Source organism: Echeneis naucrates, chromosome 18 (genome assembly GCF_900963305.1).
Source record: "Echeneis naucrates chromosome 18, fEcheNa1.1, whole genome shotgun sequence".
Lineage (NCBI taxonomy): Eukaryota > Metazoa > Chordata > Actinopteri > Carangiformes > Echeneidae > Echeneis > Echeneis naucrates.
In genome coordinates this window covers 3,357,355-3,369,187 of record NC_042528.1, presented here as the reverse complement: position 1 = coordinate 3,369,187, position 11,833 = coordinate 3,357,355, and the positions used below count along the sequence as shown (strand labels likewise).

The following is an 11,833-nucleotide window of genomic DNA, read 5'->3' as shown; positions in this document are numbered from 1 at the left end:
GTCCTTTGTTTCCTTTTGACCTCCCGTTAAAATAAAAAAATCTCGTTAAAATAAGATAACCTACTTTTTTTTTTTTTTTTTAAACTGGTTAGCTTTTTTTTTTTTTTTTTTTTTTTTACTATAGTTAGTGATCATTAAACTGTTGCTGAATTCAGAGTCTAACTGTTGAAAAGAATTTCCTTCTCCTTTGTAAAGATGTTCCCGCTGTGTCAACATGAGACGGGAGCTATGTGAGTTGAGCCAGCATCAGCCTAATTATTTACTAGCCGTCTTAAATTTTGTGCGTCCAAGCTCTCAAGTTTTTGTGTGTAGCTGAAACATTCTGCAAAGGATAAGTCATTGGTGGGATAAATCCGGCTTATACAGAACCTATCTGCACTTATCTTCCTTAAGTAGTCGTGCTTGTAATCCTCACCCAAGTGTTAATTTTTATGTACGACAGTAAAAACATCAGAAGCATCTTTTCCCTGAAGTTAAAACTTTGCCTGCAGAAATGAAAGCTGTTGGCTGTCAACATGTTCAAGCTTAAAAAGGAAAAAAAGCACTTTTCCTAAAGAGTGCCCCCCTTTTTTTGCATTATATAATGGATTTGTGTTTGCGTGAGCAGCATTTGAGTCTATAGTAATTACGCCACCAACTAAAACCAGAGCAATGCGTCATACTTCAGACCTATGGACCTCAGGTTTGCATGTAAAAGATACATGTTGGTTCTAGTTCCTTTCTAATGTTTAAAAAAAGTTCAGGAAAGAAACCAAAACATGGAATAAGTATACACCTTTACCTTTAAAGTCATCTGGTTTCATTTGGACTGTCACAGTGCTGTGATTTTACCAAAGTCCCTGCAAACATTTACACATGAAGTATAGCACGCACACACACACACACACACACACACTCCCCTGAATACCCATGGCTCCTGTATAAAAATAGATTATTATTGAGTGAGCTGAGGCCTTTTAATGGCTTCAAGGTCAGGAAGGTCAACCATCAGCTCTACAGACAGCTTCTCTCCGTCTGACACATTCAAGGAGATCATTGTTTATTCTAAGTGCCTGGTGTAGTAGAATAAAAAAAGAACAAACCTCTGTCAAATGCATTAGATACATCTGAAGTAAAATGTATAAAATATACTTTCTGGTTGAATAAAAATAACAAATATATGTCCTCATTTGTCCCCAAATGAACCCAAGGTTTATTGGAATAAGTGTTAAACAGTGCGTTTTTTTTTTTTTAATATAATAATAAAAACCAATATTAACCACATTTATGTAGTTTTAATGTCCAGTGGTTATTTTTCTGCCCTCTTCCAGCGCCGGTGACACCCACCGACTCCCGGAGAAGGAAGGCCAGTTGGCGGCAGCTGAGCGGAGGGAGGACCGGCGGTGGGAGGACGGAGATGCCGGAGCAATAAACGCCGACTCGTCTTCTGCTTCTTCCCCGTCACACATCCCGGTTTTCCTCGGCGACACGCCGTGATGTAAGTAGGAAAACCCGACAGAGTTTATGTTTAATTTCAGGAATTATCTTTTCTTTCTTTCTTTGTTTTTTTTTTTTAGCCAACATTTAGCCGCTAACGTCCACGTCGGCTTGGCCGCCCGGCGGACCGTTGGAGCCGGGCAGGGCTGGTAGCGTTAGCCGCTGGTGTGGAGCTACAACTTCAGTTCGGTTTAACTGTGTTTTTTTTTTATGAGAAATACAAACGATTAACAAACATTTTCGTCCATTAATAATAAAATAAATACAATGCTACAAGCTAACAGCGTTTTGTAACCAGCTGGGTTACAGACGGTGTCCCGTGATAGGAAACTGACGGTGCTCCAGCACATAGCCGGGTCCCATGCCTCTTTTTTGGGCTCCACAAAACGCAAAACGGAAAAATTAATGACAAAAGCAGCAATAATTTGCATGTATAACCAATAATCCAGATTATTACGGGCTGCATGTGTAGACATCTGACTCACATTAGGCTTTTTTAAGCGATGTCATCTTCGTTGGCTACGTGTTTGGCGACGAGGCGGACTGGGAAGTAGACGGAGCCCACGTACAGCTCCGTTATGTTGCGTTGTGTCTTTGTTTTCACAACAATCCGACCAGCAGCTGTTTAAAGCTGCACAACAACAATCACACTGTCACAATTCATCCCGCTGCCGCCTGCAGAAATGTTTATTTCCCACTTTTCATCTGTGACCCGTGAAAACACGTTGGCAGCAGCAGTTTCCGGACTTTTTATCCAGTTTAACGGATGATGATGATGATAAATCAGTGAAAACACACAACGTGTTAATGTTTCCACACCTGACACACACTTCCTTCATCACTGCTTTGGTGTCTTTGTAATACAAAACAAAGAAAAGCTGGAGTTTGATAGTCAACAATAGTTAGAAGTTATCATGGAAATGAAATCTGCAGACAGACATGGATCACTGATCACCAACCAAAAATTAAGTCTGTTCTCAGTTTATTCCAGATGCCGAGCATCAAGTCTTAAACAGGTTGTCTGTGATTACTGAATGCCGTTCACTTTGTTTTCAGTGGGATGTTTCGAGTCAGCGAGCTGAAAGCCAAATTGCCTTCTGACATCAAGAGATAGCCGGTGTGCAGGATGGAGACCCAGGAGGAATGACACCGTGTCTTCTCCCTCGCCGACATTTGGAGAAAATGCACTGGACCGTTGGATACGTTTCTGTGGTCCTGGTGTCCCTCATCACCTCTCACATCGCCGGGGCCTTACTGCAGGACACGGATGGAAACCACACACAAGCCGGCAACGTGGGAGGGTTTGTCCCAGGTGTGTTCACAAAAGTGAACCAGATAATTGCCCGCGAGGGGAGCTGCGTGCTGATTGATTGCAATGTCACTGGAGACCCGTTCCCCAGAGTGCTGTGGTTCAACTCCCATGGAGACCGGCTGGACACAGAGACCAGTGGTGAGTCACATTGTGTTGTCACTTTAAACCTGGTGTCCTCTTCTCTTTGTCACTCCATTATAATGTCATTCACAGAAAAAGGTGTCATTCCTTAAACACGTTTGATCCGAATATTATGGAGAAGAGGTGGTTAGCGTTAATTATTTATTATCGTTTTATTCGAGAGAGGAGCGTAACAATTTTTACAATGTTAGTGAGGGTAGTCCATCTTTTCTGTGGCTGTGACCAACCAGGTTAAAACTGCATCTTTCTTACTGTGCCCAGTAGAAGCTGCCCTAAAAAACTACAAATCCCACGCAGTCAGCTCAGTCAACATGTTTCACACACTGTACTTAAAGAGCTGTTGAGAGGCAGTTTTCATGGTGCAGCTACCTCATGCATGTAAACTTAGGACACTCAGAAAATGGTAGAATGTGTTTGGATTAATTCTGTGACAGTACATTTTATTTTAAATTGATAGACCAAGCTGTTGATGGATGAAATGACCTGGCTGGAATTCCTGTTTTGATCAAATATGCTGTTTCGAAATAATGTAGGAACACACTGGAAGAGCCACACAGACAGTATATTTGTGCCGAGATGTTTTGATGTGAGAACACACAAAAATGCTGCTTTTAGATGATTTGACTCTGCTAAAGAGGAAACTGGTGTATCCTGATGCTTTGATACACACAAACGCACACCAGTGTGTGCAGGCTGATATAGAAAACAATAGTCACAGGTGTAAAAATGTTCCTCATGAACCATTTGGATGAAATGTTTTGTTTCGTCATTCGCCTGAAGGAGCAGCTGCTTATTTTCTGTTTGAGCTTCTTCAGGGCCGCCGTTCTGGCTCAGAATGATGATAATCTGTGATAGACGTTGTGAATGCAGCTTTCGGAGCTTGTAGATGTGAGGTCGGGTCCAGAAAGCCCATTTCCTGTTCTGGTGTTAAGCGTTTCCATCTGGATGGACGATCACAAGACTCAGTAAGAACAAAGCAGCCGACTCTCCATCTTACAACTGAGTGTATGCAAAGCCGTTGGCATGTTCGGTCAGGTAAAGGCAGAATATGCTCCTTTCAAACAGAGAATGAGAAGACAAGAGGACCTGGAGACGTTGTGGACACTGTTGAAGTTAGTCTTCGACTCTTTAATCAAAGTCAGACGGGGGAAATTAAGCTCAATCATTGCACATTTTTACTGGCAGCAGTGATTATCTTCTTGCTGCGGCGGTGCATTTCAGGAAGTTATTTAGGATGACAGTTTCTCTTGGTGCTAGTGATATTCTGAGTGCTGAGATCAGTCTCAGCGAGAACGCCAGGAGTCGTTTCTTGTTTTGCTGGTTCTCCTGAGCCGACCTGTTGAAACCTGCAGTCAGAAGGCGAGGCGGCGTTGTTATTATGACCCACAAACCCAGAACAACATCTGTACCTCAGAGAGCGTTCACTCAGGAATATCATTAGAGAGTGGGTGACTTTCCCCATAGCAGCACCCCCCCCCATGCATCCATTGTATGAGATGATCTGGTGGTGGAGGTAAAGTTAGAAAGCTTGCTCTCACATGAAAAGCCGAATGGGCAGGATGCTTCTGTTGGAGCTTCTTTTTCCTGCTCATTCATCCCCAGAGGACATGTGTGTGAAGCTGACTGCGCCAGCAGCGAGGAGGGCGGTGCCATCCAGACTGGGAGAACTTTGCTGGCTTCCTGTCGGACTTTAAGTCTCTGGTCTTATGTATAAATAGACATTATTGCTGTTTTCACAGAACAGTCTGTATGGGTTCCTTCTGTGGGAGCCCATAGCTGCCCTCAGTTAATGACTAATAATATTTTTAGTCTTCATGAGCCTCTCAGTGAAAGGAGAAAATGCGTGGCACGATTTGTTTTGGGGGGAAATTTGTTCACAAACCCTTTAAATAATATTTAAATACCCAATGCTGAATTTTATCAATCGTAAAATTGTGAGATAAAGTTGTTGTGTGGTTTGTAAATAGGGTGAAGTGACCCTTTAAAACACGTTTTCATGGTTGTTTATCTCACTCCACTGAAATATAGATTGGCCTTATTTTGATCAGTGACTCAAACCCCCCATTGAGGCAGCTGCAGCACCTGTTTCAACATGGACAGCATTTAGAAAGCTCGCTGCTGTTCTCAAGTCACTGAGACTGAACAAAACCATATCCAGTGGTCTGATATCAAATATATATCACATACTGAGCACGATCGGCCCCATATGTTCATATCAGCACAGATGGAGGCTTAAATACGAGCTGCCTCAAGGACTTTGTGTACATTAATACATTTCTGTAAGGCCTTTAAAATGGCTTTATTGGTGTGTGTGCCAAAACAACGTGTTCTTGAGTTGTCAGGCTGCACTAAAGGAGTCAGAACAGTGCAACATAAGCAAATCTGACGAAGCAAGTTCCCGTTAGAAAGCAGCAAACACTGCAGAACAGAGTTTCCTGTGGACACATGAAGAGGATTTTCAGGGTTTTCACTTTGACTGTAGAGAGACGTGCTAAATATCATGAACTGAAAGTTGTTTTCTTTGCTTCTGCGTCTGTCTCTGCAGGTGGGAAGTGGTGGCTGCTGGACGGTGGTGTCCTCAACATCACCAGCATCGAGTTTGCAGATCGCGGGAAGTACACCTGCATGGCATCCAACGTGCACGGCAGCTCCAACTGCACAGTAACACTGCGGGTGGTCTTCACCAACGGCGACATGGGCGTGTACTACATGGTGGTGTGTCTGGTCACCTTCACCATCATCATGGCCCTGAATGTCACGCGCCTCTGCATGATGAGCAGCCACCTAAAGAAGACGGAGAAAGCCATCAATGAGTTCTTCCGCACCGAGGGCGCCGAAAAGCTGCAGAAGGCCTTTGAGATCGCCAAGAGGATCCCCATCATCACCTCAGCTAAAACTCTGGAGCTGGCCAAGGTGACGCAGTTCAAGACCATGGAGTTTGCGCGGTACATCGAGGAGCTGGCTCGCAGCATCCCGTTGCCGCCGCTCATCATGAACTGCCGCACTTTCATGGAGGAGATCCTGGAGGTGGTGGGGGTGGAGGAGATGAGGCACACGTTTGTCAGACAAGCACCTGAGGGGCGGCAGGAAGTAGCGGGCAGGATGGCTTCCATCGGAGCGAGAGACGTCTTCACCATCCTACAGGAGAGGGAGAGAGAGAGGGAGCGCAGCGAGTCCCCCGCCGCTGACTCAGACAACTCCTCTGTCCAGGAGCAGCCGCAGCACATCGCCATCCAGGTGTCGGTCCACCCGCCGCTCGCTGTGGGAGGATGCTGCAGCATCGAATCTCCGCCTCAGCCAGAGGACACACCCTCCTCCCCGACACTGCAGGAGGAGCAGCCTGAGGCGGAGGCAGAAGCGGAGCCAGGCACTGAAGTGGCGGCGCCTGAACCTCCGGCAGACAAAACCCCTCCCTGCCAGGTGTTTTATGAGAGCCATGTGTGACGAAACAAACCAACCCTGGAGGAAACACGTTTATCCTGCTATGCATTTTCACTTGAAGACAAGAAACGGTCCACAAAACATTTTTAATTTCCCATTTTGGAGAGAAACAATCACATTTTTATTTATCTTCTCTGAACGGAACAATATCTTTAAATCTTTGTAGGCTACTGAGTATAAACCATAAGGTTTTAGACACTTGAACATTTTTCTCACTCTAGTTTTTTCATGCTTGAATGTACCTGGGTGGGTAATCAATATTCTGATTATTATTATTGTCAGAAGAGATGAATTGTAAAAGGATATTTCACGTGTTGAGATTTTCATAGCTCAGACTATTATTTAAATCAAGGTCTGTATTGGGGAGGGAGGAAATTTTTCAGTGTTTAGATTCTCACAGTGCTAATTATTATTATTTTATTTTATTTTTTTTGTTTTTTAACTAACTCCAGATATCTCCCTCAACTGCTCTTCATACAGTTTTCAGATGAAAGCTCCAGAAGTCACATCCAGCTGATCCGCTCTTATTGTATAACGCCCTGCTCATCTAGAGATGCATGCTGGACTGATGTAAAATATTTGAGTTTGGTCCCAATTTCATGATTGTGTGGCCTCTTGTATTTCTAGAAACAAGCCAGGTTAACCTCTTTATGTATATTTGACTGGGTCAAACACAAACACACTCTAGATTTTTTTTTCCTTTGAAATCTTTTTAAAAGTATTATATTATCCATTGTGGTGTGTTTGTTTTTTTTTTTTTTAGGGGGGTTGGTGGGGGTTGTTGCTCAGCTAGTGAAAATAGTTCTTTAAAAGTCTTCTGTCCTCTCTCGCCTCAGTCGAGAAGAGTCATGGCGTTTTCAGATTTTGGTTTAACTCCTGGCGCGAGCTCAGCATTGTCTTGCTTCTGCAGAGGCTTTACAGTACAGCTGCACTTCTGCTGCATGTGAACGTGGACAGCGGAGATGTTTGACATCTTTCTCTGCGACTAAAAGGACTCGTTTTATTCCTTCTTTTGCTTGGCTAACGGTCTGTGACGATCAACTGAACTCTTTTCTTTTACTGGTGCTCCTCAGATGCCTCTTTTTGGTAGTGGAATAAATATAAGTGCTGTGGAAAAAAAAAACAGTTTGGTCTGTCAGGTGAGTTTTCTTTATCAGTGTATTTATATAACACATCTATATTTATATATAGGATTAAGTAAATCTTGGCTAATTATCAATTTATGTCTATTAATCACAGTTCCTCAGAGTTGTCATCTAATGAAGTAGATGTTTTTATATATTTAAAAAACTAATTACCAGATATGCAGTAAAGTCTGGACTTATTGAAGCCAGCATTTAAAGTTTTTGGACAAACGCCTACATAAGTGGTAGATATTTCGTTATTGCACAGACATACTAAACTTTTCTGTTGTTGCTACAGAACCTCAGTGTTTCAGAGGAAGCGTGCGGAAGAACTAAGGCCAACCTTCTGCAACTTTAACCTTTTTTCTTTTTAATTTAAAACAAAATTTAATCTTTCCATATTTTGTTTTAAATGTACAATCAAACGATCAATGTAATCATACATAAAATTCTTCATAATAATGCACAACTCTATCAACACTAACCATAAATAAAAAAAAAAAGCAAAAAACAAAAAAAAAACAAAAAGGGAAAAAAAACAAAAACAAAAACGAGATCAGTATGAAATACAATGTTAGGCAACACCACTGGTTAACAAAGACTCCCTGTCAACCCACAGCAGGACAGTCACTGCAACAGAAAGATGTACACAGGATGAATCCCACCTTCCACACACACACACACACACACATACACGCACGCACACAGACAGACACACACACACACACACACACAGCCGCCAATCTAAGGTGCCATCTCCCCATCGCTTCATTTTATCTCACTGACCACAACATGCTCTGAGGACGACAGAGGGCAGCTGTTCGTTTCCTATTTCAGAATAAAAGTCAGGTGTGAAAAGCCTAAAAACAACAACACAACAACCCTTTAGCCAGGCACTTAGCAGATGAAGCAAGATCGAACGTGCGAGACTGAGCACAACCTACAGAAACCGTGAGCAGATGTTGGACAGCTGACGAGACACGAGCGAAGAATTCATCTGTTTAAATTCATGCTGATTTTGAGCCTGACCTTCACAGCCGCCGCCGCCAACAACAACAACAACAACACAACCTTGATTTTCAGCTCACTCACTGACCTTCAGATGTTTCCGTTTTTTCCACCAGTATCAGAACTTTTCCTGTCACATTAAACTCACGCAGTGCTTTTTGTTTTGATCTGTGAGGTAAAGCTTAGTTTAACCTGGATGATTTATGGGCATATAAGATGCTGATACCGCTGAATCCCTGTTTTTAAATCAGGCTCAAAATGCTCAAACTGGCCAGTCACATCGTTTTAGATCTGAATTTAAGCTGCTCTGAGCTGCAGGACTGACGAGTTTCTGCTTCTTGAGATTATGTTTAGATGAATAAACATACTTCCAGTGCTGAAACTGTTATTAATTCAAGTATTTTCTGAAAAGCAGCGAGTTTTCCAGATTCTAAAAAGGTTTGGTTAAAGGGGTCATCTTGTTTTGTTTTTAACGTTGATTATGTTTGATTAATAATAATTGTAAAAATACTTGATTGAGATTTAAAGTAATTATTCCAAATGACCAAGTTGTGTTTGAATATTTATCCAATTTGTTTCAATCATCTTAAAGCAGCATATTAAGTATTAATCATCTCTAACTCAATATTAAACAACTGTTAGAAAATGTGAATCATACAACACAAGGACAAGGGGCCAATTTGTTTGAATGAGTGAGATATTTTCAGTCTTTACAGAATAAGCAAAAAAAACCTGTTAAAACTGGAGTTTTTCTTGTGTAAGATTTTTGGCTCCTGAGGATGAATCGAGAGCTGAATAATCTGTTTATTTACTTTCTGCCAAACAATATTTTCAATTTATTTTCAACAAGATGCTAATTTGTCAAAAACCTGGACATATTTCAGTCAAAATTCTGTCTTCTGTCTTTTTCCTCTCACTGTATCATCATTTAAAATTTGAAGTCATAATAAGATTAATAGTTTCAGATGAAAAAGGGATCGCTGTAACAAAGAGCTCAGCTTGGACGCTTTTTCCTTTTTTGTCTGTTTACGTAAACACTAGACCCATCTTCACTTACAATGGATGGGAGACACACTCACTCGCGCGCGCGCACACACACGCGCACACACACACACACACACACACACACACACACACACACACACACACACACACACACACACACACACACACACACACACACACACACACACACCCCTTAAGCTGGCTCAGAAAAGATAACACACTCACAAAGGTGTTTGTTTTCCATTTTTGATCTTCAAACACAGTACCCATCTAATGCCTCTCTACCGCCCTCTCTCGCTCACACACACACACACACAGACAGACACACACACACTTGCTCGTTAAAGCCATGTCTCTCCACCCAACATCCTCCCAGTTCCCATGGTAACCTGGCTGGAATGTAGCGGTGCTAAGGACACACACGTATTCTCACAAACAATTCACAGGTAAACAATGAATTTGTGGAGGACGGACAGGTCTGGTGGGTGTGTGAGCGTGTGGGGTGATGTGACGGTTTGTCTTTTTTTTTTTTTTTTTTTTTTTTAACGGGAGCCTGGAGGTTTCAAGGTCCCTCATCGCATCCCTCATCAGCGGTTCATTCTGACCTCTGACCCCGGCCAGGCGACACCCACCACGACCTCAGCGGAGACAGGTAAGGGTGAGGCACATGAAGAGTGCAAATGGGTGTTTTCTTTACAGGTTAGGGAGTCGCATGTGTGTTTGTTGTGTGTGCAGAGACAGCATGCATGTTTGAGGTGTCTGCGTGTGTGTGTGAAAAAAAGTGCATTCCTCGTGTGTGTGTGTGTGTGTGTGCGCGCAAACCCGTGACCTCCTTGTGTCCTCAGCAGCCAGAATGGTAATAGTCTTTCTTTTTTTCCTGTCATCATTGCCTTCCCTGTCGTGGCCGGTAAGTCTCTGGGGGCCACAGTCACTCGGTGAGGTTCAGGGTCTACTAAGCTGAAAACTAAAAAGAAAAAACAGGAGCCGGATGTCAGAGATTGGAGCCGTCCAGGAGGTGTACCTCTTCCTCCTCCTCGCTGTCGCCTCCTCCTCCCACCCGGCCGTCCTGGAAGGAGCGGATCAGTTGAACATGATGGACTCGGGATCCTGGTTTGCCATTTGAGCCATGTGACGAAGGATATCTTTTTTTGTGATAATACCAAGAAGCCGCCTGCAGGGTGAGACAACAAAGAAGGGAAAAGAGGTTTAGAGAAGTGGAGAGCTGCGGGCTGTTTTGTAGTGATGGAAAGAAGACAACGTGTTTTTGTTGGCAAGGAAGCATCCAATCAGAGGGGAGCACATGATTTTGAATTGAGTCCACATTTGTTTGTTTCTTATGAATTCTAAAATCTGCAGCCAACAAAAACACGAGACCCTGAGGAAGCAAAAGTCAGCGGAAGGAGAGGAAAAGAGGAAGAGGAGGAAGAAGAGACGACAGCAGGGCAGAAACAACACCCGACAGAACAAGTTGTTGTTTCAGTCGCTGCCGTGGTTTTTCAGTTTTGTGTCATCGATCCAAAAAGAAGCTGGAGAGAAGAAGAAATGCTGGATCCTACAGAGGAGACAAGAAATACTGAAGAGGACGAGGTGAGAAGGTAAAGCCTCTGAGAGGAAGGAGAAGAAGTTACACATCCCTGCCACAGGAGTCTGACACTTCTTTTATATTTTCCCATGTGGTCTTTGTGGGCCTGAACATGGAGCTGATTGGATATGACAGCCAATCAAAGCTTTTGGAGCTGATACACTTGGACTCTTAAAATGTCTGTAACAGGCATATAATTTCAGATTAAAAACGAGCAGCTGACAATACGAGAGTTAAGTTTAAGAGATGTGAGTTTGTTTAAGGAACACACAACAAAATTTATGAGTGACAGTTCCTGTTGTGTTTTTACAGTGTGTGACCAGCAGAGAGCGTCACAACAGCACATTTAACATTTACATGGTGACGTGCACAGTTTCAAACTCCTGTGATGGAGCTGCTTCCTCCTCCTGTCACAGCTTCAGCACAGACCCTAACTAAGTCTGACCAGGTCTCAGTACTCACATTCAGAATGGCTCCTGCCGAACCAGGAGCACAGACCAGATTCAGCTGGGCAAATCACAGATTTGATTTCAAACCAACTTAGGTATCTGAAATTATCACAACCTTTTCGGTTGTTGTGCTCTTGAGTTCAGGCACAAAGCAAAAAGAAGAATCTGAAGGCTTAAATGGCTGAAGTGGAGAGTAGAAGCTGTCCCATCTGCTACAGAGGTTTAGTGTGCTTTGTTCTAATACTGTCAGGTGGTGTTTAGTCAGACACTGAGCCAAACCCTGCAGAGTGAAATA

General features: G+C 43.0%; 2 protein-coding genes across 8 annotated transcripts in view; one reads left to right on the top strand and one right to left on the bottom strand.

Annotated features, from left to right (window-relative positions):
* The first annotated feature begins 1,330 nt into the window (after positions 1 to 1,330).
* Positions 1,331 to 7,512, top strand: mfap3l (microfibril associated protein 3 like). The gene is made up of 3 exons (XM_029526825.1): positions 1,331 to 1,477; positions 2,533 to 2,926; positions 5,475 to 7,512. The coding sequence occupies exons 2-3, from the start codon at positions 2,620 to 2,622 to the stop codon at positions 6,371 to 6,373; spliced, it is 1,206 nt and encodes a 401-aa protein (XP_029382685.1). The 5' UTR covers positions 1,331 to 1,477; positions 2,533 to 2,619; the 3' UTR covers positions 6,374 to 7,512.
* Positions 7,118 to 11,833, bottom strand: part of clcn3 (chloride channel 3) — a 28,201-nt gene continuing 23,485 nt past the window's right edge. For 6 of the 7 annotated variants that reach the window (XM_029526818.1, XM_029526821.1, XM_029526823.1 and 3 more), the window contains one exon: positions 7,118 to 10,678. In XM_029526818.1, the coding sequence (XP_029382678.1) occupies positions 10,499 to 10,678 (180 nt within the window). In that variant the 3' untranslated portion in view covers positions 7,118 to 10,498. The remainder of the gene's footprint in view (positions 10,679 to 11,833) is intronic. The other variant, XM_029526820.1, reaches the window with a different exon arrangement.